The sequence below is a fragment of the Rhinolophus sinicus genome, chromosome 3, assembly GCF_057876585.1.
Source record: "Rhinolophus sinicus isolate RSI-liver-muscle chromosome 3, RSI-T2T, whole genome shotgun sequence".
Classification (NCBI taxonomy): domain Eukaryota; kingdom Metazoa; phylum Chordata; class Mammalia; order Chiroptera; family Rhinolophidae; genus Rhinolophus; species Rhinolophus sinicus.
This window is the reverse complement of record NC_142503.1, coordinates 122,781,721-122,803,803: the sequence shown is the minus strand read 5'-3', so window position 1 is coordinate 122,803,803 and position 22,083 is coordinate 122,781,721. Positions and strand designations below refer to the sequence as shown.

Here is a 22,083-nt window from a genome sequence, read left to right as displayed (position 1 = left end):
CCTGACTTCAAGACTTACAAAGCTATAATAAGCAAGACAGTGTGGTACTGGTGAAAGAATAGACTAATAGATAAATGGAACAGAATAAAAAAAAAATCCAAATAGATCTTTATAAATATAGCCAACTGATCTTTGACAAAGGAACAGGGCAATACAATGGAGTAAAGATAGTCTCTTCAACAAATGGTGCTGGAACAGGACATCACTTGCAAAAAAAAAAAAAAAAAGAATCTAGACATGGAATTTATACACTTCACAAAAATTCATTCTAAATATAAAACACAGCACTACAAAATTCCTAGAAGATAACAGGAGAAAACTTAGATGACCTTGTATGCGATAATGCTTTTTTAGATACAAAACCAAAGACACAGTCAAGAAAGAAAAAACTGATATGCTGGACTTCATTAAAACTAAACACTTCTGCTCTTCAAAAGACAATGTCAAGAACATTTAGAAGACAAGCTACATACTGGAAGAAATCATTTGCAAAAGACACATTTGATAAGGGATTGTTAGCCATAATATATAAAGAGTTCTTAAAACTCAACAATGAGAAAACAAACCCAATTTACAAATATGCCAATAACCTTAACAGAAACCTCATTAAAGAAGACAAACAGATAGCAAATAAATACATAAAAAGACACACCACATTTTATGGCATGATGGAAATGCAAATTAAAACATTAATGACAGACCGCTACAAAGAATAACCAAAATTCAGAAAACTGACAACAGCAAATGCAACAGGAACTCTTATTCATTGCTGGCGGGAATGCAAAATGGTACAACCACTTTGTTTCTTTTTTTAAAAAATATGTATTTAAATATATATATTTAAATAATATATATATTATTTTTCAATTCCAATTGTTATATAATATTGTATTAGTTCTATATATACAACATACCTAGTGATGACATTTATGTAACTTACAAACTGATCATCCTAAGAAATCTAGAACCCATCTGACATCACACATACAAGGTGTGATCACAAAATACAGTGAATATTTAAATAAAAAATATTTATTACTTGTTATTTTCAGTTTGTTTTTTTCCCAGTGTTAGACATTCTGGTGTAGAGATATCTCACTATAGATTTAACTTTAGACTCCTAGATAGCTAACGATGTAATGTATATTTTCCTGTTTATTGTCTATTTCTTTTTACAAAGTGTTCAAGTATTTTGCCTATGCAGTATGTCTGTCTTCTAACCTTTTTTGTAGATGTTCTTTATACATTCTAGATGAGTCTTTTATAGGATATATACAGTAAAAATATCTCCTCCCATTCTGTGACTTGCTGTTCTATTCTTTTCATGATATATTTTGATTAAACTAATTTCCTAATTTTAATAATGTCTAATTTATCAGTTTTTTTCCCTTGTCACCAGTGATTTGAGTCCTCTTTAAGAAAAACTTTTCCTATTCCAAATTCTTCTGGATATTTTTCTATTGGTTCCAGAAATATTTGTTGAAAAGACCATCCTATTCTCACAATGGGAATATCCCTGTCATAATTCAATTGGCCTGTATAACCACATAGTTTCTGGACTCTCTCTGTCCTATTTCATTGGTTTATTTTTCTGTTTTGGGGTAATACCACACTGTCTTAACTGCGACTTTGTGAAACGTATAGAAATTCTCCAGCTTTGACACATTCAGCCCAATACTTTTGTTGTAGGAGCTGTTCTGTGCATTGACTTCTCTGTGATTTCCTTCTTTCTGAGACATTGATCCCTGAAATCCTGATTGCCTTGGGTGCTCTTGGGTACTTTCAAATGTTGTTTTATACTGTTCTGTTCTATTTTATTCAACTTTTATAACTGTCCCTTGCAGGAGAGTTGATCTGATACGAGCTTCTCCACAGCTAGAAGCAAAAGTTCTGGAACAGATACCAACTTTTTTGTCTAAGACTAAGTCTTACATATTATGGTTTGAAATGGCTTTAACTTTTCCCAAATACCACAAGAACATTTATAAATAAAGATAAAAAGATGAGTAAAGCACAGAGAAATCTGTGGGATCATTTAATCCTGACTTCTCTTCTGCAATTGTCTAAAAGTCTATAAAACTGATATAATCTTGATATGTATAGATATGGAATCATACAATGTACTAGTGAGTCTGACTTAAAGATCTACTGAGTTTTTCTTGTTTCTTTCTAATGATGATTTACAAAAAGATATATACCCCCACATAGTCATTTGCAATAAACATTTTGGATTTTCTTAAAAGACAAATTGCTTTATGGTTGGTATAATAAATACAGTTTACTGCCAAAGTTGATGACAGATAAAACTTGTCATATGATCTATGCTGTGATCCTTTTTTTTTTTTTCTATCTTAGCAGCACTATAGAAATCTGAAATTCAATTTACGTGTGAAAATGGCTAAACTAATGGAATTACTAATGTCTTAATCTGTATGTGAAAATGGTGATTTTGTAGTCAAAATAGGTAATCAAGTATGGAAGAGAAAAATCATTTTCTTACGTTTGAGAGAAAAATCTATACACTTACCATGGTAGACTTCCAACATGGCTGATCTAGTGGTATTAATAAACAATGCCATTACCCTTTTCAGAAATGGAAAATATTGTTTATTGTATATAGAACTAAAAGGTTTCACTATTATTGACATAATATTCCCTGTGACTAGTCATTCACTACAAATTTTAAACTATAGTTACTGGCCTTTTATGTCTTGCCCAGGGATGAAAGGAGACATATTTGTTGTACTCTAAGCATGCCTGGGTAAGCAGGGTGGTTTTGCTCTACACGACTCAGGGCAACTGGGAAGTATGTGCCCTCCTCAAGAGCTCCATGTTTTTTATTTTCTTGAGAATTGGATAAAAAATAGACACATAGGCACCCCACGAGGGCACAAAGGGTTTTGATGCATGGAAAACAATTTTGAGAGACAATGTGTCAGTGTCACAAACATTATTCCCAAAGGCATTTCTCATTTAGAGGTTACCTGCAGGGCATTTCATATAAGGTTATGAAAGTCTATGATAATATTTTTTAAAGTATTTTATGGCCTCAATATTTTCTCACTTCATAAATATCTGATTTGATCACAATTTTACAAGTTTTCTTGACAGACATGGTTAAAATCCGATTTTCAAAAATGTATTTTTAAAATACATTTTTCAGCCTTCTACTACAAAATTTTCCATTCAACATTAAGGCATTAATGAATTAAATATTTAATATAAAATACAGCTTTAATCAAGTAACTCAAATAATTAAATAATTATTTAATTTGGTTACATAACGCAATTAAATAATTTGGTTTAAAAAACACAAAACCCTTTTTAAAGACTATAGCTATGTAACCTAAACTATATTTATACATAAATTATATATTTATACATATTTGCAAGCACATAATTTAAACATATAATTTAATTTGTACTTATAAAACTAAATTATATATGTGATGTTTTGAGGTGTGTAATATGCAGGTGTATATATGTTTATATGTACATGTGTATATAGTATAAAAAGTTCAGATAGATTTAGAAGAAGAATCTTCAGCATTAACTATCTAGATCCCAATGTATTCTAATGATGAATGCCTTTAGAGCTTTATATTTTTTGTGAGATATAAATAATTTTTAAAAACCTTTCTTAGTAAAACTAATAATAATACATAATTAATTTATAACTTTGTTTATTAAACTTGTCTTTAAATGTCTACCCTGTAAACGGTGACTATCCTTAAAAGAACTCTCAGTGACTATCCTTAAAAGAAAGAGTAACTGCTGTAACTTGTAAAATCACTGTTTACAAAAATTCAAACTAAATCAAGGAACTTCAGAGTTGGGAAGGTGACACGAGAGTTAATTGAAAAGTAAACAAACAGCTTTTGATTTAAGCATTTTCAGTAAAAACATCACTAATTCCAATTAGTGCGACTTCACAGAATAATATATAATCACATACATACATTCTGAATAGTTACCAAAATACAACATATTTTTCTAGTGATTGGTGGAATTTAGTACCTGCCTTCCCCAAACAGGTTCACTTGTTGAAGGTCTGAAAACACAAGAAACTCCCAAAAGAAAGTCATGGAAAAACAGAGTATGAAATTTTCTTGTTTATCAAAACAAGCATTCATTTGAGTTATATGTCTGGCTTATGCTGTAACAAATTAAAGTGATATATAGATTATAATAAAATAGTTTTCAAGCTATGAACTAATTAATACCACTTTTTAGAGGTGTCTTAAAAAAGTATTGTGCCTCTCCACTCCAAGAAGGATTTATTTAACCTAAAAGTTTTTGTAATTTTTAATTTTTTCTTTAATTGATTTTTACAATAGCCAGACTATAAAAAGTCTTTGTAATATCCATTGGGGGAGGGAGTAAATATGGGAAATTTAAAGCCTCACACCATTATCTTATTTTAGAAAAATGTTCTTATTTTAAATAATTGACATAATTACCAAAATTTTTACTTTGGTAAAATTAAATTCCAAATTTAATTTTCCTAAAGAAGAAGAGTTAAGCTATGCCTATAAAATATACATTTTAGGGGTACTGGAACTATTTAAAGTATTAAGTTGCTATGTTTCTCACAGCATTTGTCAATAGTGCCACTCTGACAATACACCAGAATGTATGCCAGTAATGCCAAGCAATTAAAGAATTTCATATTTCCATTAAGAGCAAATTTCAAATTTTCTCCCAGAATAAACATTCAGCTATGCCACAAAGTACTTAAATAATCTTCAGAGAAAAACATCTTTTCACTCTAGTTTCCAAATTTTGACAAACTATGTTTCGCAACATTCACACATTGGTTTGTTCTGCTCTGGCCCTATGACCACGACGAAACCTCACATATTTTATAACTGCACTAAACTCCCAGATAAAAGCAAACTCAAAGCTGTTGGATATTTGATGAAGTACTGACCAACCTACAGCCCCGAAGGCCCTGAAGAAGCAGTCATTAACACTCTGGTTGTGACCTCCCTCCAGAGCACTGTCTTGGATTGACACGGTTACTGCATTGTCCCACATTTCTCATACAAACAGGGAAATGGATAAACAGAAAGCCCTACCAGAAGGGGCTCATCTGGGACGCTGGTGGAAAGCTCAGCAGATGCTGTGCGGACCGTGCTGAGCCCAGTGAGGGACACATTTGAGAGTCTTCTCCGCCTCACGCCACTGCAATTGTTGGGGATTTTAAATGCACACCTCTTATGGTAATTCAGACCACATCCTGGAAGAAGAAAATAAAAATGACTTTTGTTCTACTGCAAATTAGAAGCTATTCTAGTGTCAGTTGTATATTTTGCATTTTAAAAAATAGCACTGCTTCCATTTCTCTTGGGACCATTTGGAAATTCAAATTTTTGAGCCTTTTCTGATTTTTTTCTCCCAACCTGGAAATAATCTGGGTTTTCAATTTTGATTTCATTGGACAAGCTCAGCAATGACCGTGATTATCATTTTTAAAAAATATCCTCTGATATAACGGACTAGGGCTTTGAAGGATGTAGCAACAAAACTCCAAAGAGGTGATCTGAGCCATTTTTAGCTACCCTAAGTTCTAATGTGAGTGGACACAAAGGGAAAATTAATCACAATGCATCACAACATTTGAACTCCACAGTTCAAGGAGTTCTTTCCACAGAGGCTGATGAAACAAACTATGATATTGGTGTAGAAATGTGGGTACAAGTTCGAGTTTGCCACTTAATAGCTGAGTGACCTTGGATAATTTGATTAACCTCCTGAATCTGTGCTCTTTTCAACTGCTCATTTCAACAACCATTCCTTGAATGACTACTATTCCAAGATTGGGATTAAGATGCAAATTTTATTTTTAGTCTGTTGCCAAAATAGTCAACATGAAATAAATATATCCACATGATTAAGGGGAAAAGATGTGAGAATCGGGTTTTCCAGATCAGGAAATGTAATGAACAGAATCTATGCACCACCCAGATCCCTGGAAGACAACTGGGGGAAAGAAGACGGCATTGTAGAGGGCACAACATAAGTAGGTAACTCCAGCATGCATTCAGCTTGGTTGGGGAAAGAAATACTTTACCTTCGCATTTAAGTCCTTGACGGACCAGCCCCCACAACATTTCGCCACAGTGATCACAGAAAGCTGGAGCTCTGTACGAATGAACAAAAAGAGCGTGGGGACGAATCTGAAAGTCTTCAAAGGTGGCAGAAGCTGTAAAAATAATGTTAAAAAATAAGGTGAATGAATACCCTGATCTGTAGATAATTAGTATGCAAGATAATTATATGCAAATATGAATATAACTCTCTAGTCAAAATCAGGAAAGATAAAATGCAACACCTACTTGACTTTTACCCATGAGACTCCATTCTTCCCAACCACAACTTTACAAGTGGTGCCATAGCAACCCTCCCTGTTCTCTTCCTGATTGCCAAAGTGTCAGGCCACTGTGAAAGTAGCCAAAATGCTGGAAGAAGGCATGAGTGAAAAGATAACTCGATTTACAAATGCCTGATGTTACTTAAAAATATTCGCTTTTTCTTTTCCTTAAATGAACCCGATAGGTATCAGTAACACTAATCCAAAGAAAAAAATTGATGAATTTAGACAGATGAGACGATGGTGCACCTGAATATGACCATGAAGAGATACATTAGAAGGGCGGGGCACAACTGGAAGATAAGAAATCTGAGTAGCCTCTTCTTGGGGAGATAGAGATGTTTGAACTCTTAAGCAATATAACCAAGCATTTAAATCCTGACCTAAAAATAACCAAGCAGCCTCTTCACCAATATGTCAAACAGAGGAATTTATTATAATACACATGCTGCTGAATTCCAGTCCATTCTTTGAGAAATATACTTTAGTAAATGATAGCCATGGTATGGGGTATGTTTTTGTTATTGCTTATTGTTACTTATTCTATATGGTACTTGTGCAGAATATTGAAATTGTTATTTTTTAATTACACTTTTCTACTTGGTGCTTTTTATTGTTATAAAAGTGGCTCTGTGTTTCTTGTTGTTCAAATCAAGAAATAAAAAGGTATGAAGAATTGAAAATGAAGGACCATCCCTTTTCCCAAAATTCTAATGAGTAGGGATATATCTTTTAGACCCACTTGCACACATAGCCGGATGCAGAGGCTGCTGGGTCTAGTGTAGAAAGTGTGGCCCTGGGGGTGAGAAGAGTCGGATGAAGCTTTGCCCTGAGTGACACCCAACTTAACCATCATGACCTTCAGTTTCTCGTACATAAAAAGGGAAGGTCTGACTGATGGCAACTTCTCCAGGCCCTTGAAGTTTAAACTTCCATTAATGCTTGGGAAAAACCATGTGCCCCTGATTTCATAAGGTTTTATTCAAAGAAACTCTGGGGGCAAGTTTAGGCCTTCAATATATCCTTCTATTCTGCCTTCCTCTCTCTTGCTCCTGACTTCTCCTTGCCTTCCTTTTTAAACACACATTTGTTAAGCAGCTTTAAAGCTGCCAATGACACGATGCTGGGGATAACGATGTAAAGATAAGTAAGACATCTTCACAGGGCCCACCAGATCAGCAGGAAGGACAGACAAAAACAAACAAAAAAACCCAAAGCAATTATGAAATAACTTCTAAGCTTCAAAGAAGCTACACAATTTGGCCTAAGTTACACAGATACTAAACAGAATTAGGACCTGACCCACAGGTGTTTTAGCCCTCGGTACACTGTCTTATTCATCATTATCAGTGTTGCATCATACCTTCCCTAACTGTCCAAAGAGCTGGATTCAATAGCCCTATGGTGCGGGGAATAAACATTTGCAGTTTCCCTGTTGGTACCTGGATAGCAGACTATGGGCTAACAAATCACTCATTCAATGTACTTGTGAATACTTAATCTTGTTAACTCAAGTCTGCAAGGTGTGACAGAGTAAAGGATAAAAACAGAGGCGATTCATCTCTGTTACATAGGTGTCCAAAATTATGAGGAGAATTTTGAGGGTATCACATCCATCAGGGTAAATGATAATAGAACATACAGTAAAGTGAATCCATTCTACCAGAAAGAATATTATTAGTTGGTCACAAAACATAGAACTGGACCATAACAGAAGACTAAAAATGTTAATGGATTGGTTTTTCCTTGAATCTTGAGTAAATGTACTTTGCTCCAAATTAATGTTCTCTATTATTGAAATAATCTATCAACTCATTAAAGTTATGGTTTTTATTCAGTTGGAAAGATAATGAAAATAACAAGAATAACTAAGATTTATTAAGCTCTAACAATACTGAATGAAACGCTGAGATGTAAGTGTGGGAAGAAGGAGCTGATCAAAAAACTGTAGCAAAATAACTATGCACTAGCATTGTCTACCTCAAGTCCTGACTCTAGTGTTAATATTACCAATGAAAATAATTTCAATTAGATTAAGTTTGAGAAATTGCATGTTATGTTTGTCACTTCAAGATTCACAATATATAGTCAATGTTTATTCTATGTAAATCAGCAAAAAGGTACAGTTTTGGTACGAATGATCTACTTTTGTGGTTTGACAAAAATGTGTCTTATTTTTGGAATGCTAAATCCTCTTTAAAGTTGGTCTGTCATACTCATGGACAAATTTAGTTTTTAAAACATCAAAGAAAATAGTTAAATGAAACACTTTGTGCCAATCATTAATTCCTGGCTTCTCCACTCCCTTCTCTCAAATGTCACCTTTCAGCACCAAACAACAATACTAATAATATGACAGCAATTAATTAAACAGTTTTCAAAATAAGGAACATTAGAATTTGACAAAACTAACACCAAGAGGCATTCAGATATTTTTTGTTAATTAAGCAGGAAGAATATAAATAATTAAACTGAAGATTTTCAATGACCACCTCCGCCAGTTTTTGTCAGGTAAGTTTGTTATTCACTTTTCAGAAGGGATTAACATTCATAAGCAGTTAGCACCCTTGACTTATGTTTAAATGCCATTTTCTAAAGTTCAATTTTAATATTCTCCTGTTAATTTAAAAATAGTTAAATACATTAAAAAAACAAAGCTACCAAGTGTGGTGAGCTTTTGCATCCATTTGAAATCAAAGCACAACATCCACTCACTATGAATTTACCTGTGCTGCACCCTGGGGGAAACAGCATTAGCTGAATATATGCATACCATCTTGCCTAATCACAAAATTGCACTTCAGAGATCATCATTTAGCACAGGAAAACAAAGTGAATGCTGTAATTCCATTTCACTTAAGTTTTGGAATCAAAATGGACAGATAAGAATAGGAATGTTAAAGTGTCTAGAGATGCCGAGAAAGGAACAATGTGCTATCTGTCAGTCTGTTATAATCAATCAGCCAACGTAAATTAAAACCATATGACAGGGCTACAAACTAAACACAATGGACCCCTTATACTAGTTTGTGTGTCTCTTTGATTTGCTCTATTCACAGTCTATTGTTATACTTCAGTGTGGAGAGGAGAAAATGACATGCTTTCCTTAGTCATTGAGTATTTGAAACAGGTAATTGAGCCAGAAACTCTAAGATATTCAGTAGTTCATTTAAGGTTCATTATAAATGGTTGCACAAAATGGAATAAAGTGTTTGGTTAGCAGTACAGAAGAAATGAGGCTTCTGAAGCAAAATAAATAATTTCTGGAGGTCAAAATTATTTGCATAATAAGATAAAATATTGTCAGATCTAAGATTTTCAGTAATTTTTTTCTTACTGGTAATTTTGGCAATTTAGTAGAAGTATTAACTCTTCTGGCATCACTAATTTAGGTCAGATATAATAAGAAGAAAAGTTTAACACATTGCAAGTATGACATCATTCAATATTTCACAAGCTATCTACGAAGTAGATAGTATCATCATCCCCATTTTACAGATGAGAAAACTGAGTCTCAGAGAATTTAAGGAGCTGCATAGATCCTAGGTAACATAGGATCTTGATTCAGTCAGTCCTGACACCTCTCCCATAAAAACTCTCTCAGCTACTCTGAATCTAATTATCATATTTCTCTCACCATTGAAACACTGTGGATAATAAATTGCATCTTTATTTTATGAACCACTTGAAAAGGTTAAAAAAACAAAAACTCATAGACACAGACAACAGTTTAGTGGTTACCAGAGGGTAAGGGGGAAGGGGAATGATAGAAGAGGATAAAAGGGGTCAAATATATGGTGATGGAAGGAGAACTGACTGGGTGGTGAGAGCACACAGTGTGGTATATAGATGAAGTATTAACAGAATTGTGCACTTGAAACCATATGAGAGTAATTTTACTAACCATTGTCACCCCCATAAATTTAATTTAAAAACATTCCAAAAAAAAAACAAGAACAACAACAAAACACTGCAATGCAATATACCGCATCATCATATTATGAGATATAAAAAATAATGGGGAGAAAAGAGTCATGAAATAATGTCTAGAATGAAATTGATTTAAAACAAATCCCTTTGCTATGTGTTTTGTATAGACTCAATTTCTTGAAATCTTTTCCCATTCAAACAAATTGAAGTTAGTAACAATAACTGGTTTTTAAATTTTTTAAAAAATCAAAGGCAATGCAGAACTATAAGCCAATTGGAGCTTGTGCCCCCATGATAACCAGTGTCTCCATTGGTAAGTCTGACCAAAAGCAAAATATTGTGAAGTTTTTAAAAGCTGTACATATTTGTTGTGACAAATTTGTTTTCCCCTTAGCCTTTGGAATATTGAAAACAGCCTCTGGATACCACTCCCCCAATATAAACACACATATTCATCAGTTTTAAGGTATTCTGTGGCTAAGAAACAGCCTGTCCATCTCTATGTAACATTCTGTCATTCATCCATACACACATGATAGAAATATGTAAATCTTCCTCTATTCCTTGAAGTTTGGTAGAATAATGACTACTCACAAATCAATTTGTTGCATTTGTGAATACCAAAAATTATTAGAAAGTTTTTTTTATATTGAATCCCAAACAAACCTTTGTAACTTGTATCTGGTGGTCAAAGTTCTGAAAACAAGCATTTAAAATTAAGATATGTTCACCTCTTTCTTAAATCAGCTCATGTAGGCCAAGTGGTGTGAATACCTTCAAACATTGTTGATTTATGTGATAGTTTATTAGTAAAGCTAAAACCTACTAGGTAATATAGTATATGTTGGACATAGAAAAATGAACAGTGTTTTGTGTTGAGGGGCCAAAGTCAAAATGAGAATGACAGACCCCTAGCTCATCAATACAAAATGTAGGGATGAAAGCACAAAAGAAATGATGACTGAGCCTGCCTGGGTCTGTCAGGGAAAGCTTCATCAAAGAGAGACAATTAGACTCTTGAAAGGATAAAGAGTATTTTGAAAAGCAGAGAATGGGATAAAGAGGGAACATTTTTATATAGTCCGATTTTCTTTAATTATAGCTAATTTATAGGATTATCTACACATTTCTTTATAATGATTGCACATTCTTGACACTTCATCATCTTTGGTGCACTGTTGGGACAGTTATCAAGAGTGACTCCAAATTGTCCATAGGGCAGATAACTGAGAGATGAGAACAGACGATTTCTACGCTATTGTGGCCAGATGTGTGGCAGTGTTTGTAAAATTAAGCCTGCATGTGCCTACTCCCCTCTGCCACCTCACACACATATATACCTACACCCTGAGGCTGGCCGTTTCTTTCTGCTTCTCCAATGGTCCCAGTCTCTACAAGCCCCCTTTTGTACCAGATTCTCCCTTTGTACAATTATTCCAATAAACCACACCATTTCACATTTTGTTATACCTCCAGACATCTAGAGTTGGGAAGACCACACAGCTCTTCAGCAACAAGAACATTCAACAAATTCTTGTTGAGACATTTATGATAGCATCTTTTAGATGGCTGATGGAAAAGAAACAGGGAGATTTCTATTTCTGACTCACATCTGACCAGAAAAATGTTAGTGAGGTACAATGATAGGAACTTCAGAGGCTGTGAATATTATCATCTTCAAGATAATAGCAGCCAAGAGAAAAGAAAAAAAACACACATAAAATGTGTTTAGATATGTTGATTAGGCAGTTCAGAAAGTTCTGGGAAAGTATTTTATAAGTCCATGGCCAGGGACTCTTAAAAAAATATGGCTCCAAGAGGAATAAAGAGGTCTCACAAGACAGATTGATAGCACGATAACAAATTACCCTAAATAGGAAGAAAAGGGGTTGGTATCTAGAGAAACTGATGAAACTGCCCAGGACACTCTTTGAGAAGCGCCTACAGACCAAGAACGCATCAGCTATAGAAGCAGCAGCACAGAGGCCTGGTGAAGACAAAGTGCCTTGGCTATCGAGAACCACACAGAGAGGCTAAAGACAGAAGAAGCTAAAGCTTTTAAAATGCTGAAACAGAACTAAAGGCCTTTTAGCTGTGTTATATGTGAAAAGAATGAAGCCGAGGTAGGCCTGAACCATGGAAAAATATAGTTTAATGTTAACAGACAAAATAATAAAAGCAGAACTACTAAATTATAGTTTTGCTTCTATCTTTTCTAGAAGTGGACTGTCTTCAAACTAAAGAAAAAAGAAGAACAAATATACTGGAGAAGGAAGTGAAGTCAATGCTAGATGAACAAAGATTACCAAAAGACTTAAAATAGGCCCAAATGAATTACACATGAGGGCTCAAAAACTTACTTTTAAGAAAACATCTACCATAATATTCTAAGAAAATCTTATTGGACTTAATGGAATTATCTGAAGATCTTCTGTAAAAATTAAAAATATCCTCATAAGAATGGAAAAAAATTAAAAGAAGAGTAATGAAGAATTTAGCCCTAGTTGATACCAAAGCATTCTATAAAACTATGATATTTTACAATATATGTTCGTTGTATAAGACACATGAAAGTTCAATAGGGTAGAATTGATAGCACAGAAATACACTCTGTATAAAGTTAAAATATGATAGAAGAGATATCATAAATCATCAGGGAAACATTATTTAACAAATCATTAACAATTAGTGGCAATTAGCTACTTGGGGGAAAGTAAAATTTAGAACCTTACCTCCTATGTTGTACTAATATAAATACACACGCACATACACACAAACACAACACACACACACACACACACACACACACACACACACACACACACACACACACCTATATTTTATACCTGAGAGTAAAAAGTTAAAATAAAATACCAAACCATAGAAACTAGAGGGAAACAGAAGTGAATGCTTATCAAATCTCTGGAGGAAAAAATGACTTTTGAAAGTAAGGGGAGTTCATAAATCTTCAAAGCGATGGAAGAAATCAAATGGGAAAGACTCAGGGGAATGGTAAAAAAGGGTAACGGGGGTCAAACATATGGCGATAGAAGGAGAACTGACTCTAGGTGGTGAACACAATACAATATACAGATGATGTATTATAGAATTATACACTCGAAACCTACATAATTTTACTAACCGATGTCACCCCAATAAATTTAATACAAATTTTTAAAAAATAAATAAAATACACAGCCAAAGTTGGGGGGGAAAAGGAAGATGCATTAGCATGATCGGGTAGCAGGCGCTACTAGGTGACTTGCCAAAGTCATATAATAGTCTATTTTTCATACTAATAATAGGGTTAGTTGTAACAATTTATATAAGTGAGGTCACAGAAATCTAATTATGTTGAATGCTTCCAGATATTTAGAATATAATTACTAACATTCAAGGAGAGAGCCCTATGAATTGTTAGTCACCAGGCATGCAGGTGACAAGTCCTATGAAAATTACGACAGTTCACATGGATTCCTTCAGGTTCAGCAAGAAATAGATCCTTCTCCTTCATTTTTCAGTTTAACTAGAAGTAAGCAGCAGGGCAGCGCAGGCTAAAACCCTGCTCACCAAGCCACTTAGGATCTATCTGTTCCTGAACCCAGAGTTACAGTTAAAACCTGAGTCATCCTTTGTTTCCCACCCAGGCAGCTGAGCTCTAAGGCTGCTGCAGAACATCTGCTGTAGAAGCTGCGATGCCTCTTGCCAGGACGATGAAAGAGTTGCAAAAATGGAACTCTATATAATTAAAGAGAGCTAGGAAATGGTTATTTTATTCCATCCATCTCCATACTGAGAAGTCAGCCAAGAATACTCCCCTCAACATACATTTTTATTCCAGCCACTGCTGATGCACACGTCCCTGTTCTTTGGCTTATTCATATCCATCCCTCAGCTCAGCTCAATACCGCCTGCTCTGGGAAGCCTTCTGTGATCTGCCTGCCCCACATGATGCCGACTACCCTCTTCTCTGTTCTCACAGGCTCCTGGGCACACTTGTGTCGTAAAACGTATCACTTTATATTGCCACCCCTTAATCTGTTCACACCTGACATTAACAGATTGCTGGAGAACAGAGATAATAACGTCTCTGAGTTTTTACGCACATATTAAGTGATCTATTAATGTCCCTGGTTGAATAAATAAACCAATGCCTTTAAAACACACATTATTTGCCGAAGGTTCTACATTTTATTAAGTCCTAATAATCTGTAAATACAGTATTTCAAGTTCAAAAGCAAAACCCAACAGAATCATAATTTGGATCACATTATAAGAAGTTTCTAGCAATGCTTTCTAGAGATGTCCTCGCTGGTTCTTTATTTCTCTAAAGGCTGTGTGGTGTGGGTAGTGATGAAAAGCACGGACGCTGTGCCAGAGCATACCTGAGTTCTAATCCTGGTCAATGGGTGACCTTGGGAAAGTCACATCACCTCCCTGAAACTCAGGGTCCCTCTCTATTAAACTGGCCAAGTGACTCACTTCCTTGGGCTGACAGGAGAACACAAAGTGATTAGCACAGTTCTTCGCAGGCTGGTGGCAGTTATCACAAAAATTTCTTAGCATAATGATTTAACAGTATGGGCTTTGTAATCAGAAAGACCTGAGTTTGAATCTCAGTTATTATTAATACTGTTTATCATTATTTTTGTAATCATCATCAGTGTTAACAGAGGAAGACACTGTTTTTAATTCTATTATCAATTCACAGCACTTAAAAAACTAAATGCATTAGAAACTATTATTATTTGCTCTCACTGTTACCTAATAAAGAATGTGTTTCCACTCCAGAGGAAATTGCTTTTCTATTCACTGTTCTGGTTAACACTAATTAAATGGACCTAAGTCCACGGGACTGTGTCTGGTTCCTTCTCTGAAATGAATCAATTAACAGTTAGCAATTGCTGTGGGGGAAAGAAGAGTCACCATATCCTGATGTGACTGAATGACAAATGCCACAGCTGGAAAGAGATTAGAGAGCACCTCAGGTCAAGAAAGAACATAAATGGTTGCCCCATGTGTCCAACATAGAGGAAAAAGAAAATTAAGTAAAAATGTCATGGAGTCAAATTCCAGCTAATGAGTGCAAGCACTGCAGGTACTCTGAATAGAGGGAGAGAAAGGTCAAGTCTGTTTCTTAGAAAGCTCCATTGCACACAGGAGACTTTATACCTTTAAGAGGATAATGACCTTATTTACATGAGGAACACCAGCATACAAATTGCCCTTTAGACTACTTAGGTAAGGGTGGGAGATAAAGGTGAGGTACATTATATATTGAAATGTTCTAATACGCAGCGGGGTTTCTGGCAACAAAAAGCATCACTGTTGTCAAATACATTTGCACATAGAGACACCAGGTCGAGGTCCTATGTGCTTTGCTTCAAGTTTAAGTGTCACCGTACTTTTCATAAATGCAGATGTTTACTCTTGATTCATAAACAACAAAACCCATAAAAGCTGTGAAACGTGCTGGGTATTCCCACTCCAGAGAAGTAACAGTTCAATGATGGCCAAGTTCAACTCAGTGCCTGCTGACCGGGCATCTGCTGTGTGCAGGAATTGTTCTGGCTGCTGCTCAGGGCACTCAGAGAAGGGAACAGGCTGCTGAGGGACTCCCTGTAGTCTTTTGAAGAATCAGGCTGACAGACTCATTGGTTTACTCTGGTTCATCAGATTAAAAGAGCTGTATTAATTGAAAATCTGAGTTTATGCTGAGCTCTTTTACTGTTGAGTCGTGTTCCATTTGGTTGAGATGCCACAGTAGGCTTACCAATTCACCAGTTGAATCCTTTCAGGGAGCCATCAGTTTATCCATTCACCAGGGCATTGGGTCATGCTGAGATGAGGGCCGTAGGAATCTAGGGTCCAGAGCCCCAGGCTTCAGGGGGGAGGTAGAAGTGGAAATAAATGTTTATCTGTGACCTGTACGGGTCATTCATAACATGAGCACACTGTTGTTGAAAACAACTTCTTTTTCACAACAGTGGATAGCATATAATTTTTAGAGTGAGACGAAGTAGCTACGTTGCTGTTTCCACCTGTCACACACAAGCCTCAGGATCTCTCTGTACCTCATTTCCTTCATCGTTGAAAGATCGGTAGAATTACTACTAAAAAAACAGTTTCACATTCATTTCAATGAGAAAACACTTTAAAATAACAGAATCATACTTGGCACTACACTGTAGTAGTGCACAAAACTGGTAGATAGTTTTTTCAAATACGAGTATGTATATATAGATTATAAAAATGTTATGGTTTTGTGCCATTTACCAAAATTAACTCAATATCGATCTTAGACTTAATATAAAACCTAAACTATAAGTCTTCTAGAAGAAAACCTCACAGAAAATGTTTATGACTTTGGTTTAAGCAAAGATTTCCTAGGTACAACACCACAAATACAACACATTTTAAAAACTGATAGACTTTATTGAAAGTAAAAACTTGTGGTCTTTGAAAGATCTGTTTAAAAAATGAAGAGAAAAAGCTACAGTCTGGGAGAAAATATGTGTAAACTACATTTCTGATAAAGGATTTGTATCTAGAACATATTAAACCCTCTGAACAATATTAAGAAAAGTATCAATTAAAAAAATGCTAAAAGATTTGAAAAGACCGTTGACCAAAGAAGCTATCTGGATGGCAAATACATAAGTACATGAAACCTAGTTCATTGCAGATTCAGTGGGCCTTGCAAAACTAGCTTGGGATCATTATCGCCACGTATGTGATTCTTTCAATCACAAAATCATTCTGAACCCTAAATATTTAACTTATAAGGCCTTTTGGGACCTAACTCACTCATATACAAGGTTATCCATATTTGTTTAAGGATCTTATATCACATTGCATGTTGATAACTGAAATCACAAACTTGGTTCTACTCAAGGAAATATTTTGGAAGACCAAATCATCATTACCAAACAGTTTGTAGAAAACATCACAAGTAACTGTAGATTATGATTTTTAATTTAAAATGAACTATGTTTGGACAGACTTGAATTAATTTTGTACAACATTCGTATATTGATCATCAAAATGCTATGCATGTGGATGGCAAGTGAATTGTTTGACTTTGTTCATTTACCCATTTAATATACATCTGAATCTCACACAGTACGTTTAAAGTCATACCTAATTTTAGCATTTATTTTAATTTCATTCCCTCTTCCTCTTTAAATCACAAATTACAATGTCATTATAAAAAACAACAAGGGGCTAATTTTAACAGGAGAATTTCTGAATAAATTATCTAGTGAGTTTAGGATAATAAAGGATGAATAACATAGGAACAAATGTGTAAAAGGGGATAGACATAAAATTTTTATATGAATTTGATGTCTCCTGTTATGCTTTGTGTAGGTAAGTGATTCTCACAGAATAATAGTGTCTTCTCTGAAATATTCCAGCATTGGGAGGGAGGGGAATGAAGTAGTTCTCAATTTTATATGCACCCCTTGAAACTCTGATAGTAGCTCCTTTCCTAGTCTAAAGGAGTATTGCCCTTTGATTGATTATTATTCCATGTAATGGCAGAGTTTACTTTATGCTGGGCACATACACAACATGGAGGCAGAAAGGACTGTGTTGTTTAACACAATGTAATGGGTTAGGAATTGACAGTTCTGGAGCAAGAGTGACTGGGTTTGAAACCCAGGCTTACTACTTACTAGGTGTCTGAGCCAGGGTATGTCTTTAAGTCTGTAGGTCTCAGTTACCACATCAGTAAAATGGGAGGGATATATACAATAGTAAATCCCTCACTGCTGAAGTATTAAATATATAAAAAGCATCTAGACCAGTACCTGACATATAATTACCTTGTCATAATAAATCTTTGCAAATATTTAGGACACTTTCTTATTTTTCTCTTTTCACACTTGAAAGTTGTTGACACACTATGATATTTGTAATAATCTTGTCCTAGCTAGCTGATTCTGTCCATATTAATTATGCAGTTCATTTGTTTTAAAGTTATTTGAAAATACTGCAGGACTGGGACAATGTGACTTAATTTTTTGTTTAGCTTTCACAGATAATAATTTTTAAATGCTGTTTCTAAATTGCAAGTTTATCCCAGCTTTCTAATCATCATTTGCAAATCACGAATGAAAAGTACTATGCTGAGGTACTAGATCTTAATTCCATTTTTGCTTTGTTTTATTTTGTTTCATTTTTATTCTGCTGAATAGAGCATACTGCCTAGCATTTCAGGTAGTCAGTAGATATATGGTAAATGAATGCCTTATCTCTATCTTTCCTAAAGGAGCATTCATTTATTCAAAAAGTGTTTACTGCTACTGAGATAAATACTTATTTAGTATTTACTCTATTTGCCAGGTAATACGTTAATCAAACATTAGTGGGATGATGTCACTATTATTATTTTGTATCACTTTTCATTTATTCAATTTTTCAATGTCCTCAATGTTATCATAATATAAGCCTTAGGATGCGGTTAGGGTTATACACTTATTTCCAAGAAACCCAAAATAACAGTGCATAAATGTGACAGAAATGTGTTACATTCTAACATGAAGAGGCAGGCAGCTCTGTAGCTATGGCTACTCTGTGGACCTATGTTCCTTCCAGCTGCCCATTCAGATAGCTCCTCAGTTTGATTTCCTTCAGCTCCAAAATTGCCATCAATTCTAAGCAATAGGATAGAGAAAAGGACAGTCCACCTTCCTTTACCCACATACTCGTTAGAAGTCACGAGCTGCATGGAATCCTGCAGAAAACGTTTACCCCCAAAATGGGGGTCTGTATCACTACGGGAGGAGAGGATGGATATTGGGAGGCAAATAGTCTCTTTCATAGTGAATGTTCTCTATATTTTTCATTTCCTTCTACATCAATCGGAGCAATTCCTGAGTTCAATTTTGGATCTGCTAAGTGCAAGGCTCAAGTGAGAAAACTGAGATAGTCAAGCGGGGCCGGGGGTGGGAAGGGGGGGTAGTGGGGGGGGTGGGAGGGGGGGTGAGGATCAGACAAATGGATACATGATGAAGTTCAGACTAGGGTGTGTCCTGGAGAGTTAATTTGAAAATCATCAGCATAACAACACCAAATAAAACCATGTCAATTAATGAGATTCTTTACAGCTTTAATTTCCAATATGGTGGTCATCAGTCACAATATTCCAATTTAAAATTATTTAAATTTAATCAAATCAAAAATTCAGTTCCTTGGTTACACTAACTACATTTCAAGCTCTCAGTGGCCACATATGATTCGTGGTTACTACATTGGAAAGTACAGACCATTTCCATTGTTATAGAAAGCTACCTGTATTGGACAGTAGTGTTCCAGAGAGAGAATTCAGCAAAGAAAACCAAAATTTTAGCTGGTATTAAAACAAATAGCGATTTTTCTACCTTTATTTACTAAGCTTAAGTTTCATTTTTATTTTCAAGCTTTATTATTACTGCACTTACTAATATTGATTGAACACTCACTTGCTGTCAGGTTCTGTGCTAAAAGCAATATATTATTTATTTTATTTAATCGCCCAAACTCACAAAATGAGTGCTATTATTATCATCCTCATTTTATTGATGAAGAGATTAAGGCTTTAGAGATTAACACTTTAGAGAAGGAAGTTCTAGAGAATAACTTGGATCAATCTGGATCCAGACCTACATATGCATTTGTCCAAGTCATCGTATTTAACTGCAAATAAGTATCATTTTGCCTGTTCCTTTACAATATTTCTATTTCATTTATTTTTTGGCATTATTACATTTGCTGAGAACTTCCTGAACAATGTTGAATACTAGTAAAGGTAGTCTTAATCTGTATTGTACTGTACCTTGTATATTCTTGTTAAATATGATGCTGTTGATTTGAATTAACTATTCCTTATTACCTTAAAAGAGTAATAAAATTCATGACAGACTATAAAAATTGATTCGATAATAATATTTTTATTCCTAGAATAATTTACTTGGTTATTTTGTATTATTCTTTTGTATTCTTATGCATTGTATTTTTCACAACTTTTTATTCAGGACTTTTGTATCTATGAAACAAAAATAATATTTCATTTATCTTTACAAATTAGTGTTTTGGATTTCTTCGGATAAATACCCAGAAGTGGAATTGCCTATTTTTTCAGGTAGTTCTATTTTTACTTTTTTTGAGGAACCGCCAAACTGGAAAAAAATAAATAAATATTTTTTTTTCAAAAGAAAGAAATTCAACCTGAAAAAAAAACCAACACATCATTAGTTGCATATGGGTTTTGATTTCAGATATTCCTGCGTTTTAAGTACAATTTTACTACTAAGAAACTGGATGATTCTTGGTAAATTACTTAACATCTTTATACCTCTGAAAAGGCTTATCACAGAGCCTCGTGAACAGTATGTGCTGGAAAACATTAACCATTCCATTAGTGGACATGATGTTGTTTCCTTTCTGTGTTAGTCCGTTTGGGCTCCTAAAACAAAATACTAGAGACTGGGTTGCTTACAGTTCTGGAAGCTGGGAGGTCTTAGATCAAGGTGCTGGCAGATTTGGTGTCTAGTGAGAGCTCACTTCCTGGTTCATATATGGCTTTCCCTGTAACCTCACATAGCAGAAGGGGCAAGGGAGAAAGCTGGGGTCTCTTTTTTAAGGGCACTAATTCCTTTCATGAGGACCCAATCACATGACCTAATCACCTCCTAATACCATCACTTTAGGGATTAGGATTTCAACATACATTTTGAGGGGGAAAAAAACATTTCATGCATTGCAATATCCTGTTCTTTCTTATACTGTTTTTTCCAGGATTTAGTATTAAAATTTTGCTAGAGTTGAATAATTTATTGGACAAGATTTTTAACTTTCATGTGTTCTGAAATAGTTTCTGCTTAAGTGATTGATAGAAATCTCACCTAAACTTACTGACACAGTGCTCTTCCCCCCCCCCCCCCTTAGGGGGTGGAAGGAGAGTTGGTGACCTTGGGCATCTTAAATAAAATTCAATTTTTTTCTATCAAAAAGTGTGTGTGTGTGTGTATGTGTGTGTGCGCGCGTGCGTGTGTACCAGATAATTAAAGAGGACATTCCAATAAATTCTTACAATCCAAATGATATGATGGTGGTGGATAAAACTCACCATTAAAATATACTTCAATATTTCAATGATTTTAATTGTGTATCTGATGAAAGGAATGGATTCTAACATAAATGTGTAAATTTAAATTATTAAATTGGAGTACTTGAGTCACAACACAATTAGCATACATTTAACATGATAATCCTCATCTTAAATCATAAAATATTATTTGAAATAATAAGTAAACATTAAAATAAACATTAAAAACAGAGGACAATTCGTACATCAACTTCCAGCTTTAAGTAAGTTAAAAGCTTTAGCCATTATTAAAAGCTATCTGCTAATAAGGCCACATGGCAGGAGAGAGGGCAATCCTTTTCCTGGACTCTTTTTAGTAATTTTCCCAGATGATTTAAAAAGTACAAAACTCAGAAACCAAGCGATGTGCCACATTTATCAAAAAAAAAAAAAAAAAAAAAAAAAGGTGATGAAAATGAACCTACAAATGGAAATTTAAAATGGAAGGAAATTGACTTGATGCTCAGCAGCGAATAGATTAAACATGTCCCATATGGCCATTTGAGCCCAGCTTCCTAAAGTGGACTATAAACGTAACATTAGTACAAGTGATTCTGAGCAAAACGTTCCAAGGGTGATTTTGCCTGCAGGATTATTACCTTTGGAAGAACTTTGAAGTCATTTTCAAAGGACATTGTTCTCAGCACCGAAA

At 34.7% G+C, this 22,083-nt stretch overlaps 1 protein-coding gene across 3 annotated transcripts in view; it reads right to left on the bottom strand.

The window, feature by feature from the left end:
* Window positions 1–22,083, bottom strand: part of PRKD1 (protein kinase D1) — a 297,817-nt gene that overhangs the window by 74,161 nt on the left and 201,573 nt on the right. For all 3 annotated transcript variants that reach the window (XM_019746850.3, XM_074328119.2, XM_088796919.1), the window contains exons 3-4: window positions 6,074–6,205; window positions 5,079–5,239 (exon numbers count right to left, since the gene is read on the bottom strand). In XM_019746850.3, coding sequence (XP_019602409.2) covers window positions 5,079–5,239; window positions 6,074–6,205 — 293 coding nt within the window. The remainder of the gene's footprint in view (window positions 1–5,078; window positions 5,240–6,073; window positions 6,206–22,083) is intronic.